This window comes from Pantherophis guttatus, chromosome 3 (genome assembly GCF_059756535.1).
Source record: "Pantherophis guttatus breed Tessera chromosome 3, ASM5975653v1, whole genome shotgun sequence".
Classification (NCBI taxonomy): domain Eukaryota; kingdom Metazoa; phylum Chordata; class Lepidosauria; order Squamata; family Colubridae; genus Pantherophis; species Pantherophis guttatus.
Window position 1 is genome coordinate 142,446,634 of NC_142065.1, and position 24,332 is coordinate 142,470,965.

The 24,332-nt window shown below is 38.0% G+C and overlaps 1 protein-coding gene across 2 annotated transcripts; it reads left to right on the forward strand.

Annotated features, from left to right (window-relative positions):
• Nucleotides 1-4,524: 4,524 nt before the first annotated feature.
• LOC148114846 (serpin B8-like) lies at nucleotides 4,525-19,285 on the forward strand. 2 transcript variants are annotated; one of them, XM_087890268.1, is made up of 7 exons: nucleotides 4,525-4,973; nucleotides 6,640-6,817; nucleotides 14,014-14,154; nucleotides 14,676-14,793; nucleotides 15,139-15,281; nucleotides 16,081-16,236; nucleotides 17,447-19,285. In XM_087890268.1, exons 1-7 carry the CDS (start codon nucleotides 4,807-4,809, stop codon nucleotides 17,849-17,851), a joined length of 1,308 nt encoding a protein of 435 aa, XP_087746394.1. In that variant the 5' UTR covers nucleotides 4,525-4,806; the 3' UTR covers nucleotides 17,852-19,285. The 2 variants fall into 2 exon arrangements, with proteins under 2 accessions (XP_087746394.1, XP_087746393.1); XM_087890267.1 differs by lacking the exon at nucleotides 6,640-6,817 and adding an exon at nucleotides 12,512-12,687 and having other exon boundaries at nucleotides 4,800-4,973.
• Nucleotides 19,286-24,332: the final 5,047 nt, after the last annotated feature.

A 24,332-nucleotide genomic window follows, 5' to 3' on the forward strand; every position in this document is an offset into this window, starting at 1 on the left:
AAAAACAATAATAAAACCAGTCTGTCAATTATACAGGGTCTAACTATACTACAATTACAATCACAATCCATAAACTGTGTGGCCCATTGTAGGTTCAATGCTAAAAGGGAAAAGACCAGGGGTGAAATCTAAATTTTTTTGCTACCGGTTCTGTGGGCGTGGCTTAATTAGTGGGTGGAGCTTGGTGGTAAGGTGACTGAGTGGGCGTGGCCAAGTCAATGTCACTTCTGTGCCCTTTTCTAACCTACAAATCACAACACAACACAACTGGCTCACCCACAATGTAAAAGCAGCTGTGCTAGACCCAAAATGGCCCCTGCAACAAGCACAGCCACAAAAAGCCCAAAAAAACAACTTTCACACTTTACACACACACAACACAACACAACACAACTGGCTCACCCACAATATAAAAGTAGCTGTGCTAGACCCAAAATGGCCCCTGCTGCACAAATATTATTTTATTTTATTTTTATACTAGCTGTACCCGGCCACGCGTTGCTATGGTCCAGTTGGTGCTTCCGCTGGGCTAAAAGAGCGAGGCTGAAGTCCCAAACTCTCCACGAACATTTGGAGGGCGTGGCCAACTCAACATCACTCACTTTCATCAGTCATATGACAGCCCCCGAGCCACGCCTACCCAGGTGGTGATTAGGGCAGAGAACCGGTTGCTAAAAAACAATGGGAACCACAAAATCCTCCCTCTCTGTCTCCCCCTCTCTCTTTGTATCTCTCTCTGTCTCTCTCTCTCCCCCAACTGTATCTCTCTGTGTGTCTCTCTCCCCCCTCTGTATCTCTATGTGTCTCTCTCTCTCACTCTCTCTCTCTGTATCTCTCAATGAGTGTGTCTCTCTCTCCCTCCCCCGTCTCTCTGTATCTCTCTCTGTCTCTCTCTCCCTCTCTCTCTGTTTATCTCTGTCTCTGGGCCGGCCTCTTCTGCATCCCCTGCCATCGCCCTTACCTTTTTCTGGCCAGGCCTTCGCAGCTCTCCACACCACAGCAGAAACCCAGGGACCCCCTCCGTCCTCCTTACACATATGTTCTCTGGGGGCTCAACAGGGAGACGCATAGCAGGGAAGGGAAGGGAAGGGAGGGAGGGAGGGAGGGCGTGCAGTGGGCCTACTTGCCAAGCCTGGTGGCAGGATATGGCCCTTGGGCGTCTCTGCCTTCCAAATATGCAGTTTCCTGGAAGCAATATGGAGAGTCTAAATATAAGGAGCAGAAATCTGTTGAGCGTAATCAGGGCTGGGAGACTGCCATATTGGTTTTACGTCCAGCAGATGGCGCTGTTTTTCAATGTTTGTCAATGTTTGTCAATGTCTTTCAATGTTTTCCAATGTTTTTCATGTTTTTATCTGTCACAGGTGTGACATGTATATAATATAGGTATATAAAAACACACCCGTAGTCGAATGCAACGTTGAGTCAAAATTTGAAAGCAATCAGTGAAGAACTTTCAGAGATGTGCTGTTATGTACAAATAGACATTTACATTTTTATTTATATAGATAAAAGCAGCTAAATTTAAAACTTCCAAAACTTTAAATGGCTAAGCCTAAAAAAAGAACAACTAAAAAACCCCCCAATTAACTATTTTTTTTAAAGCTCCCAAAGGGGGAAAAAACTTACCCAATAGAACAGGGGTCTCCAACCTTGGCAACTTTAAGACTTGTGGACTTCAACTCCCAGAATTCCTCAGCCAGCTTTGCTGAGAGTTGAAGTCCACAAGTCTTAAAGTTGCCAAGGTTGGAGACCAAGGCAGGCAGGAAGGCAGGCAGGCAGATAGAGCTGCTCACCGATGAGTTTGATTGCAGGCAGGGAGATTCAGTTGCTTGCTGATGCAATGGATTGCAGTTATTACAGCAAGCGAAGCAAGAAAGGAGTTGCAACCAGCAGCTAAAGTAAGCAAGCTGGAGGCTGGAGGGGGAGGGATTTTTGCTAGCGGCTAGCAGGCAACTCAGCTGGGATCGTCAGAGCTTGGCTCGTTAGAGCCATTTAAAAGAAAAAAGGCTCTGATGATCGCGTACCTCAGCTGGGCATGGGGGGCGGGGGCAGGGATTTTTGCAACCAGTTCTCCAAACTGCCCGCCACCATCGCTACCTACTCGCCCGAGCCGGTCCGAACCGGGGGCATTTCACCCCTGGAAAAGACTAAGCAGTGCAAAGGGTTTGCCACATTAGTTATAAAACATAACTATGGTGGAGAAGACACGTGTTTGTGACAAATCCCCAGTGCTGCTGCAGAGAATCTGGCCACCAGCGCTGTAGTGATGGACTGCTCATCCTTAAGCAGCCACTGAAGATTGGTAGTCTCAGAACAGCCAGAATACCTAGCAGTTATTGGCAGAATATGTTTTTTCCTAATCTCTGTATAAAAGGAACATTTGAGGATCATGTGACCCACAATCTCCACCTACCCTGAGCCAGAGGAACAGAGTCTTTCTGTCAATGGTATCCTTTTATACTTGGAGTACAGGATAGCTGATGGAAGTGCAGGGCACTGTGTGAGCGAAAATGCTTTCCAGTGGTTTGCTGACTCCAACTGACTAAAATAGCTGGCAGGAGCAACAACAAATCTAATGGCATCTGGAGCCAGAAACAGCAGAGCTTTCCCTAACTCCGCCTGCCTCTTGATGTCCTCCACCCTTTGTCAGAAGGTTTGTCTTACTAGGTCATAGTCCACCTTGAGTATTGAAGCTTGCGAGAAGCCTGATTTGGCACGGTTGTACTCAACAGACTTGATCCATGGTGAGGATAATTTGTCTTGGAGGATTAATGGTGTGTAGGTTCTGTAAGTCTATGTGCTATTGCTATTAACAATCACATGATTCACTTAGCTGCAGCAATTCGTTTAACAACCTGGGAAAAGAGACCATTAAATGTGACTCAGTTAACTGCCTTCCTTAACAATGGAAATTCTGGACAAAATTGAAGGACTACCTACAATATATGCTAGCTTCCTCTATTGTGGACTCTCCCTAGTTTTTATACTGTATATAACTCAAAAGCAGCAAATATACCTAATATTTCGCCTGTCACTTTTAGCAATTTGATATGATTGACAGCCATTTTATCCTCACAAATAGGTTATACATATTTTTTTTAAAATGTTTATTATTTTTAGCATAATTGAAATTATTGAATTTCACATTGAAATTAAATGTGTTTAGACAGTAAGTGAGCAAACATTTTAAGCCAGATGTTCTTTAAATTTGGATATTTACTTGGGTATTGGATATTTATTATTTACTGCCATTAAGAAGAAAAGAAATTGCATTTATCTTTCCAGGAATTATTCTTACAACTCTGTCATCAGGTGCTTCATTTCAACCCAACAAAAGGAAGTAAAAAATTTTCATAGGTTGTGAAACCAACCAAAAGAATAAAATAAAGGAAGAGAGCAATTCTGCCATAAATACTGTATATAAATAAAATGTGCATGTACACAGCGCATGACTATCTATTTCCTGTTTTGTTCTGTTCCTTATTTTTGACAATGTATCAGCAATTTTTTCACCATAGGAAGAATCAAGATAACCCCATTAATTGCATCTTTAAAGTTATCATTTTCAATCAGTTGTGATGAATGATTTTATTCTGGAATGATTTTATGCTGTACTGAACCTGAAAACTTTGTGTGTGATGGCAACAGCGGGGGTGGTGGGGGTGGATTTTGATTCATGTTTTCAGTCATTAGGAGTTTCTTTGATAAATGTTTCTAATTCTTGAAGGAACATAGAAAGCTTGGTACAGCCTGATAAGAGAACTGGTTCAAACCATCCAGGATATTAATGTTCATTATGATATAAAGACATCTCCTGAATATGAAGATGAGCTTTAACGAGATTGATGTTAGGCACAAATAATCAAGAACAGCGGTTCAATTCAGAGCACTAAGAGGTTACTCTTGTCATCTATACGCAAGAATGTAAAAATGTATTAAGATTAAATGTTTGATTTATGACAAGAAAAAAGTTATTTGCTGTCTGATTTGCCACAGCCCTGTCAGTGTACCTTCAGACATCTAGTTTAGATTCTTCAGTGCACTGAGACTCATGTTCTGAACTTCTACTTCACAGGTGTCAAACTCACCGCACATTGCCATCATGTGATGTTTCGTGACATTTTTTCCCTTCGTGGAGCTGGGGTGGCTTTGGTCTGTGTGTGAGACGCATCCAGCCTGCGGGCCGCAAATTTTACACCCCTGCTCTACATGTTATACAGGAAACTAGAGGAGGAAGAAGCATAAAGTACATTTGGTACCTTGAGTTATTTATAAAAAATAATAAAGGCAGAATAAAAATAATAAAATAATATACCCTGCTGGAGTCTTACTTCTGGAAGGGAAGATTCATGGAGTTTCCTTGCCATAATGTACAAATACTTCAATCCCGCCTTCTTCCAGGATGTTTTTCTCTTATCTCAGTCTATCCCTGCAATTTCCCAGTGGTCTCCATCCATCCTGCTTAACTTTTCAAGATTAGTCAAAATTTGCTAGGAAACCTTTACTGCTAGTCTCTGGACAGTGTGGCACTGTTTTTAATAATTTAATTTGATTTTTTTAAAGTTTAACCACTTATATATAAAATTATGATTAGTAGCTGCTAGCCTTCCCGCAAACTTTAGAATAGGTTTATTAAGATAGCTAGAAATTATGTTGCAATGGTGTACTTCTGTTTCTGGAGCCCAAGGGCCACTCCCAGGAAGTTTAAAGAGATAGTCATGAACATCCACCTTTCCATGTCCAGATTCCTCCCCTGCCCTTCTAGCCCTTTCCTTCTTCTCTAACCAGTGATCTCCATTGCTCATGGAGAGTCATCATGCCTGGAGGCTGTCGAGTCAAATCAAGGAGGACAGAACCCCAAAAATGTTCATTTTGCTTCTTCCAGGATTTATTGCAGCTTTGTCAGTGTTTCTCTCCTGCCAGATGTCTCCAGTAACTGCCCTACCAGTTCAGAACATTTCTTCTTCAAGGTACAACCATTGTATGTTTCTCTCTGTCTGGTTCTAATTCCTGTAGGTGCAACAGATAGCCCCGATTTAGGGCTGATTGACAGTTTGTTGTGGCTCCCTTGGTTGGGACGTTGTTGTATAAATACTTAGATGTTCTGGTGATAGAGTTGATTGGTGCCTTTGGCATCATGCAAACACCTAACTATAAGGTGACAACGTGCTGCCTAGTTGGGATTCTCCATCCCAGTGTCCTGACAGGACTGCTGTATTGTTGCATTGAATGGGGGAGCGCCGGCCAAAATCCTGCAGGATGAAAAACTTAATAAAGATACTACTTTTCTACTCTGACTGATACAAGCTGCCCGGATGTGTACTTTCTATTGCTCAGGATTGCTGTTCTTGTTCTTTTCTATTATGGAAGGTAGCTTCCAGTTTTTCCAAAAATTTCCTAACTACACCATTTGCAGAGAAGAGATCGACATTCTCTTGAACAACAGAAAAGTAATACAAATTTAGTGGAAGCCACAGTGGACATATTGGGAGGCAAAACTAAAGGCTTATTGTTTGTAGGATTTGTTAACTAACTCAGAGTCATAAATAGCATCTATGATTTCAGATTCTCCTAAATGGTTCATTAGGCTAGAGTGAGATTATGCACTTTTCTAGAATCTGTTACTTAACAGACACCTTTATCTTCTCTGTTATCTGTTTGCTTAATACTTGAGTCAGCCTATTTGTAGCAGAGTTGTTATGAAACAAGGATTCATCTGAGTTCACAGAAAGGAGTTGCATTGTCTGACTAGAAAGATGCCTACTTCTCTCTTCTCTTCTAATTTTTTTTTCAAATTAGCATTTACAGCACCTAATATATGTAATCTAGTATGTTATGGTGATTTAGGCTATACTGGTGCATTAATGTAACACACACACACACACACACACACACACACACACACACACACACACACACATACATACATACATACATATATATATATATATATATATATATATATATATATATATATATATATATATATTTGGTATTATTCATTATTCCTTATTCATCAATTATTTAATATTAGCATTGATAGCTTTAATTAAATTTAAGTTAATTGCAGTTTTATCTCAACTCAGATCACATTTTTGTTCTGGACCTACTGTTTTTTTTGCAGTGGGGGCCTAAAAAAAACCACTTTCATGGGAGAATAAGCAAGTTGTATATCTCTGCATACCTTCAACTTTTGTCTTTGGGAATCTGTAATTATCCTTATAGAGTAGCTTTAGTTACTGTATAAGATTTGGCGTCCACCTGGCTTTTCCTGCCCCTCCTTCCTCACATGTAAATGAGAGCTGCCTTGATAGAAAATGAGCTTGACTGTACAGCAGTGTCCTCCTTTTCACAATCAGCAGGTGTTCTTATTTTTGGAATTAATATTTAATAGTTAATATTAACTTTAATATTAAAATTAATTTTTTTTGGAATTTTTGCAATTATAAATGAATCTAGAAGTGGGGTTCATAGTTCCCTTATATTTTGTCCACTAGGTTCTGTAAATCACGTTCCTTAAAGCAAGTAGAATAATTGTTCAAGTAGAACAATCAAGTAGAACATGGGTGGGATATTCTGGTAATCTCATTATCTAGGCGTTAATCTGTGGTTTATCATATTATATTTGTTCTCCAGGCTCGAAATCATGGACAGCCTTTCTGCGGCAAACACCATTTTTGCCCTCAATCTCTTCAAGAAGCTTAGTGCAAATGATTCTTCCAAAAACTTGTTTTTTTCTCCTTTGAGTTTATCTTCTGCACTGCTAATGGTCTTGTTGGGTGCCAGAAATAACACAGAAGCTCAGATATTAAAGGTATATTAAGATACAATTTATCAAAAAGAAAAAAAGGGGATTGGCTGTGATCTCGTCCCCACCCTTGCTAGCCAATTATGAGAACATCTATTTTATTTATTTATGAAGTTTATACAATGCCCATTTTGCAATCATGCAACTGTGGGTAGGACAAGAAGCAACAGATGGAAACTAATCAAGGAGAGAAGCAACCTCGAACTAAGGAAAAATTTCCTGACAGTTAGAACAATTAATCAGTGGAACAACTTGCCTCCAGAAGATGTGAATGCTCTAAAACTGGAAGTTTTTAAGAAGATGTTGGATAACCATTTGTCTGAAGTGCTGTAGGGTTTCTTGCCTGAGCAGGGGGTTGGACTAGAAGACCTCTAAGGTCCCTTCCAACTCTGTTATTCTTTCTATTCTATTAACTGTGGGTGGCTGATATATCATCTGGTCTAAAAAGTTCCAAATACACCTATCACCTCAACCTGGCTGCCCTCCTAAGGTGATGCTGTTCGTGCAATTGCCAATTTTCTGATTAGCTTTTGAAAAATGCAGCAAGCACAAGAGATGCCATTAAAGATTCTTTAATTCTGTTCCCAATTCTCATCCAGATTTGGGGTTCTGTTTGCATGAGGATGTGAGCAGCACCTATTTGCTTGGAATGTAAACAGCATGCATAGGAAGTCTGATGGGGATTCAGCCCTCTGTGCTTGACTTCTTCAAAGATATTATGGCAATTGCTGATTATGAAAATATCAATAGCAATAGCACTAAGATTCATATACTACTACATAGTGCTTTACAGCCCTCTCTAAGCAGTTTACAGAGTCAGCATATTTCCACAACAATCTGGGTCCTCATTTTACCAACCTCAGAAGGATGGAAGACTGAGTCAACTTTCAGCCATTCAGAATCCAACTCCTGAAGTGAGCCGTGAGTTGGCCTGCAGACTGCGTTCTAACGACTACGCCACCAGGGCTCTTAGAAAATGGTATTATTTCAGGCAAAAGTCCTTAACTTGAAGTCCCAGGATTTGAAAAATCATTTTTGTGGATCCTAGAGATACCTTTCATCACAATTAACTCAAAATCACCTTCAAGTCAGCACTTCGAGGCCCATTTGAAGGATGGGATGGTCAGGGGAACTTGAATCGCTGAGGCAAAATGGTTTGAGAGAGCAAATATTGTGACAGAGAAGGCAAAATATGTTTTAAAGAAGGCTCCTATAGCAAATACAAGAACGTTCCTTCTGCTTCTTAAAAAAATATTTTACACATGGAGGGGTTGCTCTTTGTGATTTAGAAATCTATTTTTCCAGGAAAGGAACATTTCTGAAAATCCCCAATTTCTCTTGCTTGTCAGTCAAATTGATTTTCAAAGGAGATCAATGACTAGGACTTTCAAACATGGAGTCCAAACATGTACAGTAAAGTCAGGTCTCGTTGTTTACTAAGCAGTTTACAGAGTCAGCATATTGCCCCCCACAATCTGGGTCTTCATTTTACCAACCGCAGGAGGATGGAAGGTTGAGTCAACATTGAGCCATTCAGAATCAAACTCCTGATGTGAGCAATGAGTTCGCCTGCAATACTGCATTCTAACTACTGCGCCACCATGGCTCTTAGCAATTAAACAGCTAAAAACAGCCAAAGCTCCTGGCACGGATGGTTTGACTGCAGTGTATTACAAAACTTTACAAGCTGAAATGGTGGGACAACTTAGAGATTTATTTTGCAATATTCAACAAGGGGGTAAAATACCCCCATCCTGGACAACTGCTTATATATCTTTGATACCAAAGGAACAAGTTGGTCCTAAAAAACCAGAGAACTACAGACCAATATCTCTTTTGAACACAGACTATAAAATTTATGCGAAGGTATTAGCCAACAGGTTGATGCCAGTAATCCAAAAGGTGATTCATGAGGACCAAGCGGGATTTATTGAGGGCAGATACATGAAGGACAATGTAAGGCAAGTAATAGATTTATTGGAATATCTTGATAAGAATAAACAGATTTCTGCAGTGCTGGTTTTTTTGGATGCGGAGAAGGCCTTTGATAGAGTGGATTGGAATTTTCTACTAAAGACTTTAAAAAAGATGGGCTTTGGGGACCAATTTACACAGGCGATCTCAGCAATTTATCAAGAGCAAAAAGCACAGATTATTATTAATGGAAGTTTGACGACAGAGTTTAAAATTGAAAAAGGAACAAGACAGGGATGTCCGTTGTCCCCACTTTTATTTATTTTAACATTGGAAGTCTTGCTAAACACAATACGGGACTCAAAAATTTTGAAAGGCATAATGATAAGGCAAGAGGATTATAGAATAAAGGCATTTGCAGATGATCTGGTGGTTACCCTATCACAACCAATGGAATCAACAATCCTGATGAATGACATTATACAAGACTATGGTAGAGTTTCAGGTTTTAGACTGAATTCAAAAAAGACTAAAATGATAGTCAAAAATATGACACAAGATCGTAAACATGAGCTTGAAAGGAGGGCAGGTTTTGAAATTGTACCTAAGGTAAAATATCTTGGAGTTCAGGTTGCAGAATCAAACATGAAATTGTTTCAAAATAACTATGAGGTGTTGTGGCGAGAGGTTCAGAAAGACATGGAGACTTGGAAAAAGCTGCAACTGTCTTTACTTGGAAGAATAGCAGCAGTTAAGATGAACATTTTGCCAAGATTTCTGTTTTTGTTTCAAATGATTCCGGTGCTTAAAAGTGATAAACAACTGAAAGTTTGGCAAACTGGACTTAATAAGTTCGTCTGGAACGAGAAAAAGCCGAGAGTGAAATTGAAAATTATGCAAGATGTTCCAGAAAGAGGAGGCCTTAAACTTCCAAACCTACAGTTATATTATGATGCAGCAGCTTTAACTTTAACAAGCGATTGGTTTGGGGGTAAAAAGGCTGGAATATTGAATGCAGAAAGTTTTGATCTTGAATTTGGATGGCATGCTTACCTATTTTATGATGACAAAGTTGATAAAGTATTTAAAAGTCATATACTTAGAGACTCTTTGATGAGAGTTTGGAAGAAGCACCGACTCAAATGGGATTATAAAATACCGCTATGGCTGGATCTTGGTCATACCTTGTGGAATACAAATATAATGTCACTCGGGGGGTTTTTATACAAAGAGGTTCTTTTTACAGATGCGGGCAGATGGCAGCTGAAGACATTGCAGACACTGTTGGATGAAGGGATTAATTTAACCTGGTTACAATATAATCAATTACAATTGAGATGGAAAGAGGACCAAAAAACTGGTATTATGTTGCATGAGGAAGAATTGGTTAGACATATAAGAGAGAAAGGTCCAATGCATATTAAAAGGCTTTATAATGTTTTGCTAGAAAGGGATTCAGAAACGGAATTAGTTAAAGATTGCATGATTAAGTGGGCACAAAATTTTGAAGAACCAGTGATGTTGGAAACATGGGAAAAAATTTGGGTTCAGAATGTTAAATTTACACAGTCGCAGAATCTGAGGGAAAATTTTTATAAAATGTTTTATAGATGGCATTTAGATCCTAAAAAGTTGTCATGTATGTACCCTAATGTTCAGCCAAAATGTTGGAGATGTGAATGTTTGGATGCTACGTATTATCATGTTTGGTGGACCTGTAGGAAAGTTAAGGCTTTTTGGATAAAAATATGGTGGGTCATGCAGAATGTTTTGAAGAAAAAAATTCAATTTTCTCCACAATTGTTTTTATTGGGCATAGTTAAGGGTTTTACACGGGATGAAACAAAATTAATATTGTATATGATAACAGCAGCAAGATTGTTGATAGGTAAATATTGGAAGAATGAAGCTTTGCCTACTATCGAGGAATGGACTTCGAAGATGGCCAGTTTTGCAGAGATGGCGAAGATTTCAGCATATTTAAAAGATTGTTCACAAGAGACTTATGAATGGGAATGGAAAAGGTGGATAGAATATGTTCAGAACAAATACCAAATTAGAAAGTATCAAATAGCTTTTATTTGAAAACAATGTATTAGAAATATTTTAATATAAAGAGACAAAGAGGGAAAATTATATAGGGGGAGGGATGGGTTCAGGTATATATATCAGTGTTATTAGTTATGAGTACATAATAGGGAAGTCTGGGGGGGGGAGGGTTAGGGAGGGTTAGGGAGGACGGGAAGTTTGGGGAGGGAGGTGGGGGGGTGAAAAAAGGGGTGAAAATGTAATTGTAAAACTTTTGCAATAAAAAAAAAAAAAAAAAAAAAAAAAAGAATCAAACTCCTGATGTGAGCAATGAGTTCGCCTGCAATACTGCATTCTAACTACTGCGCCACCATGGCTCTTAGCAAATGGTATTACTTTGGACAAAAGTCCTTAACTTGTAGTCCCAGGGTTTGAAAAACCATTTTTGTGGATCCTAGAGATACCCTTTACTACAATTACCCCCAGATCAGGACAATTTAATGATATGGTGTGCAATGCTCTATAGCGTTGTTTTGAGGGTAGGAGTTGAAACAGTTTATGTCCAGGATGTGAGGGGTCTGTAAATATTTTCACAGCCCTCTTTTTGACTCGTGCAGTATACAGGTCCTCAATGGAAGGCAGGTTGGTAGTAATTGTTTTTTCGCAGTTCTAATTATCCTCTGAAGTCTGTGTCTGTCTTGTTGAGTTGCAGAACCAAACCAGACAGTTATAGAGGTGCAGATGACAGACTCAATAATTCCTCTGTAGAACTGTTTCAGCAGCTCCTTGGGCAATTTGAGCTTTCTGAGTTGGCGCAGAAAGAACATTCTTTGTTGTGCTTTTTTGATGATGTTTTTGATGTTAGCTGTCCATTTTAGATCTTGCGATATGGTAGAACCTAGAAATTTGAAGGTCTCTACTGTCGATACTGTGTAATCTAGTATTGTGAGAGGTGGAAGTATGGAAGGGTTTCTCCTAAAGTCTACCACCATTTCTACTGTTTTGAGTGTGTTCAGTTCCAGATTATGCACTTTTCTATAATCTATTACATAAAAGACACCTTTATCTTCTCTTTACTGAATTCTTTTTAATCCTCTTTCTGTTTGTTTCTTCTTTTACCATAAATATCTGTTTGCTTGATACTTAAGTCAGCCTATTTGTAGCACAGTTGCTATGAAACAGGGATCCATCTGAGTTCACAGGAAGGAGTTGCATTGTCTGACTAGAAAGAGGTCTACTTCTCTATTTTCTTCTAATTTTCTTTTTAAATTAGCATTTACATTACCTAATATATGTAATCTAATTATTTTACATTAATCTGAAAAATCCTCGAAAACAGGTCAAAAAAACCTCAAAAACAGCCTGAAAAAAGCCTCAAAAACGGGCTGGAAAAAGCCCCAAAAATGGGCAAAAAAAGATTGGAAAAAGACAAGAAAAAGGGGAACCAAAAAAGGGCTGAAAATGGTGTGTGCAGAGGCCAAAAACTTTTTTTTGTTTTCCTCTTCTAAATTTAGGTGCATCTTATCGTCTGAAAAATATGGTAGGTAGGTAGGTAGGTAGGTAAGTAGGTAGATAAAGAGAGAGAGAGAGAGAGTTCCCTTATATTTTGTCACCTAGGTACTGTAAATCATATTCCTTAAAGCAAGTAGAATAATTTTTCAAGTAGAACAAAAAATAGTTGCATGGATGGGATGTTTTTTCGTCATCTCATTATCTAGGCGTTAATCTGTGGTTTATCATACTATATTTGTTTTCTAGGCTCGAAAACAACGGCAGCCTTTCTGCGGCAAACACCATTTTTGCCCTCAACCTCTTCAAGAAGCTTAGTGCAAATGATCCTTCCAGCAACTTGTTTTTTTCTCCTTTGTTTGTCTTCTGCACTGCTAATGGTCTCGTTGGGTGCCAGAAATAACACAGAAGCTCAGATATTAAAGGTATATCAAGATACAATTTATCAAAAAGGGAAAAAGGGGGGTTGGCTGTGATCTGGTCCCCACCCTTGCTAGCCAGTTATGAGAACATCTATTTTATTCATTTATTAAATTTATATGATGCCCATTTTGCAATCATGCAACTGTGGGCAGCTAATCTAGCATCTGGTCTAAAAAGTTCCAAGTACACCCATCAACTCAACCTGGCTACACTCCTAAAATGATGCTGTTTATGCGATTGCCAACTTTCTGATTAGCTTTTGAAAAATGCAGCAAGCTCAACAGATACCATTGTTATTAAGATTCTTTAACTCTGCTCCCAATTCTCATCCAGATTTGGGGTTCTGTTTGCATGAGGATGGGAGCAGCTCCTATTTGCTTGGAATGTAAACAGCATGCATAGGAAGTCTGATACGAATTCAGCCCTCTGTGCTTGACTTCTTCAAGGTCATTATGGCAACTGCTGATTATGGAAATAGCAATAGCACTAAGACTTATTTACTACTTCGTAGTGCTTTACAGCCCTCTCTAAGCAGTTTACAGAGCCAGCATATTGCTTCCCACAATCTGGGTCTTCATTTTACCAACCTCAGAAGGATGGAAGGTTGAGTCAACATTGAGCCATTCAGAATCAAACTCCTGATGTGAGCCATGAGTTCGCCTGCAATACTGCATTCTAACTACTGCGCCACCATGGCTCTTAGCAAATGGTATTACTTTGGACAAAAGTCTTTAACTTGAAGTCCCACGGTTTGAAAAACCATTTTTGTGGATCCTAGAGATACCCTTTATTACAATTACCCCCAGATCAGGACAATTTAATGATATGCTGTGGTAGGAAAAACATGCTACCTCCAGTTTAAGTCCTAAAATTGACTTCATTTTCTTTTAAATAAAAGGAACTCTGAACTTGGGGAATGGAAAGATGGACTAGGACTTTCAAACATGGAATATTCCAAACATGTGCAGGAAAGTCAGGTCAAGCTTAAATTTTAGGAACTTTATGGACACCCGTACTATATCAATTTCCTGGGCAACAGTGAGGAATCAGTTGCCTTTAAGGAAGGGTTTAAAAAAAAAAACAATCAGCCACTTCTGTAAGCTTGGGGTTCAAGCACTACCCAAATATTAACTAGACCTAATACTGTTTGGCTTTCATTAGCCATTAACTTTAAAAGCTATACATCTGCAGGTAATCCTTCAAATAATTTACCTCCAAAATATATAGAGATCATTTGAAATATGTATGTTTTCCAAGGTCTGCTATTGTGGTATTACATTTTGAATTAATGTTAAACTTAATTTGATTAAGCATATGTCATCTTATAGGTGCTCTGTATACCCTACGATGGAGAGGTTCACCAAAGATTTGAGAAACTTATTGCTGATATCAACAAACCAGTCTCAAACCAGACTAGCCTCAGTCTAGTCAACCAGCTCTTTGGAGAAACATCATATGATTTTCTTGCAGTAAGTTACATACATGTTGGAGAACTGGCTGGAAACAACCATAAATGTTCTGTTTGTTCTAATGTTTGCCTATCTCATTGCAATTGAAGTTTGGCTCTAATAAAGTACCAAATATTCCTGTAGCTTTATTTGGTTCATTGAATTATCTAGAGAGGAAATTTAAAAGTCTAGCTGCTTTTACTGGGAATGTTACAGGAATACACAAGAGGCTGTTCCTAAATATAGAACTTTCAAATAAAAGTCGTAAATAGAACCGTGTTACTTATAATTGCCAGATATATTTTGAATAAACTATGTTAATTTAGGATAATTCCATATACTTCCTAATATCTGATATACTTTTTCTAGGCTGCCCTATGGCATTGACTGGTTTTAGGTAATATTCAGTGTAATAAATAATTACACTGTAAGTATTGTTGTAATAAATAATTTCCAGATTGTTAGGTCAAAGAAAAATAAGACAAAATCAATTCTTGTTCTTTATATTTGCTTCTGTTGTTGAGATGTCATTGTTTCTTAAGTCATTTATAGAATCCACTCAGAGATTCTACCATGCAGGTCTGGAGAAACTTAACTTCACACAAGCTTCAGAAGATTCAAGAAGACATATAAATGCCTGGGTAGAAGAAAAAACATCAGGTGAGAATGATAATAAGAGTTAATTAGTAGCTGCATTAAGTAAAATATGCAATATTCTGTGTGCCTGTGAGAGAGACAGACAAGGCAGGCAAACCCACCATAGTTAACCATTACTTGCTATAGAAGCTCATCAAACCTGAGGTGAAATTCTAGCCATAAATAGATTATTGGTTTTATTGATAGACACATCTGAGCATATTTCCATTATTTAACTTGCCTGCTGTTTAACTTGTATGTGTGTAATAACCTTACTAAATAATGATATAAGATGGGCAACTAAAATAATAAATAATAAATCTTATCCTTCAATTAAAACAGGTTTTTTTTAAAAAAAATCTTTCAAAGGTAAAATTCAGGATCTGCTTGTCCCTGGAATAATTGATTCACTTACAAAACTGGTTTTGGTGAACACTATCTATTTCAAGGGAAACTGGGCAAATAAGTTCAATAAAAATTACACAGAGGAAAAGCCATTCTGGATTAACAAGGTATTCATTTATTAACAGAGTAAAAGAGACATTCTGAATATTTTTAATTGTGTTATTTTGCATATGTCTGAAGCAAGTGTGGAATTAATTTGAAAAATTTCTGTAGCAAAGAAATTGCTTACTCCTTCCATTTTATTGATCTTCGTGGAAATAGATGAATCATGAAAGTCAGTCATCTTAAATCCTTCAGGCTTTGTGTGTAGCTATTCAGACTTTTCTCCCATTAAAACTTTGCACAGGGATTTTTAGTGCAGCACCACTCCCACTAATTCTATGTGATTAGCCGCAATAACTACGGAGTGTTTAGTGAATATATTTGCTGAGAATGTGGATCTATTATGTATTATCACTTGGACGTATTCGATGGAGGAGGAACAGACACAATATGTTTCTATGTTGCCCTCCACAAGCAAGCCTAGTTTTGATATTATAAAATTCTGTTCATTTGACAAAACTGCTGATTAAAACCACTGACCTGGGTTTCATTCCATTCTTTTCCTCACAGAATTGATAGTTCGTTTTCCTAAAGATCATAATCTTTGTCTGTTTTTTTTAAGATCTAATCCTTAATATTCTAAAATTATTCAAATTCTGTGAAAAGTAAATGATCACTATGTATAAAGACTGGTGGATTGCTGAGACATGATAAATTGTCATATACTGTAAATCCTCAGTTTGTCTTAAGCAAAAGATGAAAGATTTAAGCAGAGGGAAAAAAAACCCTAAGGATAAATACATGGTAGAATTATTTGCATTTATTTGAATGATTTCTTCTAACACACATTTTCCCCACCTGTAGAAAGAAAAGAAAACAGTGCAGATGATGTTCAGGAAAGGAGAATACAACATGGCCCACATATCAGCCGATCGGATTTCCGTTCTTGAGATTCCATACAATAATGATTACTTGAGCATGATCATTCTGCTCCCTGATGAGATTACTGGATTGGAAAAGGTGAGTTTTTCTTTCATGAAACAGAATTTAAGCCCTTGTCCATCTCTGGTACTAGCTGTACGCTGTTCTTTTTAATATTGAAGCTTGGCTTTCTGCCATTATAGTTGACTTGTATTTTCCCTTATTTTGAAAAGATGCCAAAAATAAAAAGAGTCTAAAAAAGACCAGCGAATGCATTTATATTTCAAAGTATTGTATACAAAGGGGGATTCCATCTGTAGCTGTTGTGTACAATGCAGTTGATAAGGTTGCCAATAATGTACAGTATTTCTTCTGATATTATTAAAATGCAAGGGATTCAGTTTTTGATTCTTCAGTTTATACTGTTTCATGTTGAAACAGCGACCAAGGTTCATGTCTTGAAGGAAAGAATAAACAAGTTCATATAGCTGAGGTATTTTTGTGTGTGAGTATCAGGGGTGGGTTCTACTTACCTTTACTACCGGTTTACAATGGAGCCATCCACACGCATTTGCTTCGCATGTGCAGAAGCGTTCTGATGACGTCGGGGTTGGTGAGCGGAGCCTCCCAACCGTGAGCAACCCACCACTGGTGGGTATGTGCCTTCAACTAAGGTTTAGCTTCTGTCAACTGTCTGGAGAAATTCAAGTAGTTTATTTGGCATCATTTTCAGAAGTTGTTTGCCCTTGCCTGCTTCCTAGGGCTAAAAGAGTGTGACTGGCCCCAAATCACCAAATCTCATAATTCAGATCAAAGTGATGATTTATAACCCAGTGCTTTTAACTGCTACACCAAACTAGGTCTCGTTGTTTACTTTTCTTTTAGAATTCCTTTTACTTTTAGCATAATTGTAAATTATTGGGTTTTCTGGAATAAAAATTGGGATAAATATTTAATACAAATCTGAATAAATTGTAAAAATATTCATTATCAGCACGTGAGTTTTCTCTGATGATATATATATATAAGAATGTAATTGAGTTAGAAATGGATGTACTTTGAAGAGACAGTAAAGTTACACTTATATTCCTACTTTTTCTCCTGGGTCCAAGGTCTACACTATTTTTGTGACTTAATTATCTTTCCTAATGTTCTAGGAAATACAAGAATTTGCCACTGTTTTGTAAGATTTCAGGATTTTTCTGTCATTGTGAGCCCCTGCATCATACTTGTGTCAGTATCAGGATAAGTCATAGTGTCACGTAACTAGGAATTTCTTTCTCCTTTAATGCTTTTCATCTTATTTTAGCTGGAGAGAGAAATTACATATGAGAAACTCATGGACTGGATCAATCCAGAGAGGATGGCCCTAACAGAAATTGATCTCTCCTTTCCCAAATTTAAATTGGAAGAAAAATATGACCTGAAGCCGGTTCTGAGAAGCATGGGAATGACGGATGCATTTGATGAAGACAAGGCAGACTTCTCTGGAATGTCAACTAACAATGATTTAGTCATATCTGAAGTTGTTCACAAATCATTCATAGAAGTCAATGAAGAAGGGACTGAAGCAGCTGCTGCCACTGGAATAACTTTTGGATTTTTCAGGGCAAGGCTGCCATTCACTGTCATAGCTGACCATCCATTCCTCTTTTTGATTAAGCTGCGATCTACAAACAGCACCCTGTTCCTTGGTAGGTATAGTTCTCCATAATGGGTGCATCCAGCATATTTTGGTACAATGGCTCTGACCCTTAATTCCTCATCAGATTTGTTTAAAAAGATGTAGTACTGAACTTTCACTATCACACTTAACGATCTTCTCTGTAATTAGGGTAGAGATAGTTCCTTCGTAATACTCCATAATACAGGACTTTAATTCTTTCTTTCCAGGATAGAAATATTTCTAATCTATTCAAGAAAATAAGATTTTAGTATAAGTGTTCTGACTGGTAGATGAATCCTGCAAAATTGCTTTGTTTATAGCAGTGGTTCTCAACCTTCCTAATGCAGCGACCCTTTAATACAGTTCCTCATGTTGTGGTGACCCCCAACCAGGGATGGGTTCTAAATTTTTTACTACCGGTTCTGTGGGCGTGGCTTATTTTGTGGGCGTGGCTTGGAGGTCATGTGACTGGGTGGGCGTGGCTAGCTGGTCATGTGACCGGGTGGCCATGGCTATGTGTACAGGGACTACTCAGAGGGCTGAAAAAAGTCATTTCTGACAGGTTCTCGCACTTTTGACTAGTCCTCACACTTATGACCATCCTCACATTTATGCCTGTGCAGCATTCTTAACAACCATGTCACTCATTTCACAACTGCTTCTCTTCAACTGCTTCTCTTCAATAGGGCAAAAAATGTAAAATGTGAGGACAGTCGTAAATTCGAGGACTGGTCAAAAGTGCGAGGACCAGTCAAAAATAACTTTTTCAGCCCTCTGAAAGCCAACCCCAAAACAAATATAAAGATATTAAGATAAAGAATGAATTGTTAAACTTTAAAGAATAAAAGAGAACAAATAGCAATAAATAGCAATAATTAGAAACACACATACAAACATACAACGTATTTTCTTTGAACAGAGTATTTGGCCAGTTCACAAATTTAAACAGTTGTAGGAGGTTAGCACCCACCCCTTTCCTAGAAGAATGAAATATTTTGGGAAATATTAAAAAGACAGAATATTATATTTCCCTGGATGAGAAATGGAGAAGCATATTTTACAGACAAATTAGCTCCCACCTTCCTGCCCCCCCACCCTTTGTTAATGGGCCAGAGGCAGAAAGTCAATCCTTTGTCAAAGGACATTTGCAACACAATAGCAACAGAAACTAACACAATGGGCCCCATCAAGCCATGTGATCCTGTCCACCATTAAACATCTTTCCAAGCAGTCTCCAGGTTTCCAGTGTCTTTTTCCCCACTTGGAGCAGAACCCAGAAGGATATTTCTTCCAACACAGTATTTAGTTATTTCAATTAAATTTACAATTTCTATATTTCCTTTTTACCATATTTATTCCTCATCTATTTTTTTAAAAAACCAATATTACCCTTCATCCTCATCTCTAATCTTAATCAAATTCAATTTTTCCCTTCTATTCTATACTATACCCCTTTCCATTGTCATCTATTTTTATATCCATCCTCACATTGGTTAATTATATAATATTACAGTTGTTTAATACAAATTCAACATTTAAATATAAATCAATTAGTTATATAACTATCTTTTTTGTATATTAATCAATATGAACATGAATATTCCAATTATTTCCATGCAATCCAATTTCTTACAAATCAATTAATTATATTTACCAATAATAATAAACCAAATAATTTCCCCCATATATTCCTCCAAACCACAACTTAACCATTTCTGCTTTCAACACAATATACAATTAATAGTATCTCAATTATTACAATTCCCTAGTTAAATAGAGCTTTTTTTCTTTTGTGTTTTAAAATCTTGAACCTCCTCTTGCCCTAAATTTCCCATTGTTTTCACCTACCTTTTTTGGTGAGAAAAAAGAAAAAGAAATCTCTGCCTCATTTTGTCATGTTGCAGCCAAGACCCTGCTTACTTTCAATTTCGCTTTTCAGCAAAGCTAGGGGGAAAAAAATTTGCTCCAGGAATTTACCTCTTTGCAGCTAGCTCTTTGAAGCCCCGCGGCAAGAATTTAAACAGCTTTTTTTTCCTCTAGCCATTGGAGGCAGCAATAGATTGGGAGTGGGCAGGGTAAGCGAACGGTGACCGGGCAATCCAACAGAGCAGAGAGTGAGGGTGAGTGAAGGCGTGGGGGGGGAGAGAGGGCTTTGGCGACCCCTGGGAAATGGCCTTTCGACCCCCAAAGGGGTCGCGACCCCCAGGTTGAGAACCGCTGGTTTATAGGAATGTGGGCAATGGGGGAATAGTTGCTAAGCATGAATCAAGGTATTACATCACAGATGTATATCCATTTGAGCCAAGTGTCCACTTGATTAAATTCATTATTTTGATATTGAAAGTGGTAAGGTGGATAAAAAGACTGGTGGGTATTGCCTCCCTTCTCTCTCCATCACAGCTATCTATCAAATCTTCTAAATGCACAAACTTAAAAAAAAAAACCTATTAGAAATCGTGAATGAATGAATTCTGTAATACAGCCAAAGGGAAACCAATAAGCACTATGCATCCAGTTAACAGAATAAAATGTAGTAGAAGAACCAGTAATGTAAAAGTAATGAGACATAGTACAGTATTAGCACTGTGAGAAATGGATTATCACTTTTGCTGGTTACATTTTCAATCAGTTTATTACAGTCTTAGACCAGAGACCAGAAGAAATAAAAACGCTCAGTAAATATACAATTAAAAATTCTAGGATAAAATAATAAATAACAACTAAAATCTATAATAAAACCTAACTATACTACAATTACAATCACAATCCATAAACTGTGTGGCCTGTTGTACGTTCAATGCTAAAAGGGAAAAGACTAAGCAGTACAAAGGGTTTGCCACCTTTGTTACATAACACAACTATGGTGGAGAAGACACGTGTTTGCGATGAATCCCCAGTGCAGTTGTGCAGAATCTGGCCACCCGCACTGTAGTGATGGACTGTTCATCCTTAAGCAGCCACTGAAGATAGGTAGTCTTGGAACAGCCAGGATACCTAGAAGTTATTGGCAAAATATGTTTTTTCCTAATCTCTGTGTAAAAGGAACATCTAAGGATCATGTGACCCACAATCACCACCTATCCTGAGCCACAGGAACAGAGTCTTTCTGTCAATGGTATCCTCTTATACTTGCCGTATAGGACGGCCAATGGAAGTGCAGGGCACTGTGTGAGCGAAAATGCTTTCAAGTGGTTTGCTGACTCCAACTGACTAAGATAGCTGGCAGGAGCAGCAACACATCTAATGATATCTGGAGCCAGAAACAGCAGAGCTTTCCCTGAATCCGCCTGCCTCTCAATGTCCTCCACCCTTTGTTGGAAGGTTTGTCTTGAGCCATGATGAGGAGCCATGATGAGGAGAGTTTGTCTTGGTGGATTAATGGAGTGCAGGTTATATTATCTGCTATCATATTCACCATCCCACAAGAGTCGCAAAATTTCGCATAATACCCTAAAAATTCACAATATAGCAGGGCATATTTTATTAATAGTAATAAGTGAATTATTATTATTCACTAGTAGTGAAGCTGCAGAATAACTAGATTCCTTATTATGGAAAATGAGGAATCAGATAGTTGGGGGCAATATGCTGACTTTTTAAACTGATTGGAGAGTGTATGAAGCGGTATATTCTCTAAGTCTATGTACTATTGCTATTAACAATCACATGATTCACTTAACTGCACCAATTTGCTTAACAACCCGGGAAAAGAGGACATTAAATGCAACTCACTTAACTGCCTTCTTTAACAAAGGAAATTCTGGACCTAATTGAGGTTGTAAGTCGAGGACCACCTACAATATGTGCTGGGTTCCTCTATTGTGGACTCTCCCTAGTTTTTATACTCTATATAACTCAAAGCAGCAAATATTCCTAATATTTCCCCTCCCACTTTGAGCAATTTGATATGATTGACAGACATTTTATCCTCACACATAGGTTATACATTTTTTTAAAAAATGTTATTATTCTTAACATGCAAACTATGATACATTTTTAAAAGATAAAATGTAAATAAGATCCAAACTCAGAGCAGCATAGCTAGGAAATTCAAAGAGTTTTCAAGTTTCAGGATTGAAATTAAATGTATTTAGACAGTAAGTGAGCAAACATTTGAAGCCAGATGTTCTTTAAATTTGGATATTTACTTGGATATTGGATATTTGTTATTAACTGCCATTAAGAAGAAAAGACATTGCATTTATCTTTCCAGGAATTATTCTTACAACTCTGTTATCAGGTGCTTCATTTCAACCCAACAAAAGGAAGTAAAAAGTTTTCATAGGTTGTGAAACCAACCCAAAAATAATAAATGAATGAAGGGAATAATTCTGCCATAAATACTGTATATAAATAAAATGTACATGTACACAGCACATGACTATTTCCTGTTTTGTTCTATTTTTCACAGTACTGTTCCTTATTTTTGACAATGTATCAGCAATTTTTTAACCATAGGAAGAACCAAGCTAGCGCTCTTGAAAGTTATCATTTTCAATCAGTTGTGATGAATGATTTTATTCTGGAATGATTTTATGCTGTACTAAACCTGAAAACTTTGTGTGTGATGGCAACAGCGGGGGTGGTCGGGGTGGATTTTGATTTATGTTTTCAGTCATTAGGAGTTTCTCTGATGAATGTTTCTAATTCTTGAAGGAATATAGAAAGCTAGATACAGCCTGATAAGGGAACTGGTTCAAACCATCCAGGATATTGACATTCATTACTTGAAAACTCATTATGATATAAAGACATCTCCTGAATATGAAGATGAGCTTTAACAAGATTGATGTTAGGCACAAATAATCAGGAACAGCGGTTGAATTCAGAGCACTAAGAGGTTATTCTTGTCATCTATACGCAAGAATGTAAAGCTAAATTGGCGCTAGACAAAGGTCAATGGAATTCAAGAGGGGCTGGACTTGGTCCCTCATGGCTGTGCAATGACCAAGCTAGATTGGTGCTACAATAAGGGTCAGTGAAATTCATGGGGAACTAGACTTATGTCCCTTGAGACTGTTCAATAAGTCTAAACTGATTATGTGTTTAACTGCACCCTCTAGCTCAGCCTGTTCATCTCCTACAGTCGTACTAAGAATGTCTATGGAGATTCTCAGTCATCCAGATCATGGTTCTCCCAAAGGTGCTTTTTCAAAAGGCAACTGGACTTCGCTTTTCCTTGAAGTTGTTTTGCTTCTCATTCAAGAAACGTCTTCAGTTTCTTGGGCATACTAACAATATTATGGGATCCTGTGGTATGTTATATGCTATATATTAAAGTTATGGAGCAGGTGTGCTCCATCAGAGATATCTCAACTGATATTAACCAATGAAAGAACTCACTCCAAACTCAATATGTTGGAATTGTATATCAAGTGATTCTCAATCTTTCTAAGCTGCTTCTCTCTTGGATGAGGTGCCCCCTTTGCTTGTGTATATAAATAAAGAGTAGAGTCCACCTTTTGGCTTAGGTTCTAATAGATCGACTGACATTTACAGGTAATATGTGTGCATGTGCTATTACTTGTGTACATGCATCTGAGCATAAACAAAATATTCATTCAAATGCAACTGAGAGTGTGAAGACCAGCACTGTCTCTGTACAAAGGAGTCAAACTTTAGCCAAGATGAAATCTTCCTGCATTCCAGGAACAGATCTCAGAAATCAACCAATCCCATACCACTTACTTGCTTAAAACTACCAGTAGCATCTATGAAGAAAAAATACATTTTTATTTATTAATGTGAGTAGCATATTTTCCATAAACTCTTATTATTTCATTTTAAATGCATTCAGAGGTCTAATCTCCAAGATTATTGGGGAAATCATTCTAAACTGCAGAAGGGGTTTTTAAAGGAATTTTGGATGTTGCAAATCTGAGCAGTAGCCTCTTCTAACCTCATTATCTAAATTAGAAGCATAGGGACCAAGAAGATAAAGGATGCTTTGGAAAGGGCTTAGCTACAGGCCTTTAGGTTCTCATTTTCCTTCCGGTACCTGTATGTGAGCAGTCTAAGTGTCTTCATCTGATTACTATGGAATGAGAGGCAGAATTGACTGTCCCTTCTCCTGACTTCTCAGTCTGCTCCATTGTTTAGAAATGGGACTTACAACACCCAGGAAGACTATCAGGTGCACAAAGGAACAGGGCTGGGAATTACAACAAGAAGGTTGCTTGCATTCGTGAACTGGTGTAACACTCTGTTTTCAGGAGGAATTCTACCTTTTAAATGGTGATCTAATTGATTTGGGGACACCCCAGTGGTTCTCCCCGGTTCAAGCAAACCGGTAGCACTATTGGTGGGAGGTTCCGCCTAACCGCCTGGACGTCATCAAATACAATCTGCACATGTGCAGAAGTGGCACACACGCGAGCGAACCGGTAGCAAAGGTAAGTATAACCCACTTCTGGTACACCCATATTTAGTGAACAACCTACTGCATATAAGTATTATATTTTTCGATTTGGCTTCTGCATCACTCAAGCTGACGACTAGTTGTCTCTTACATTAGAATATCCAAAATGTT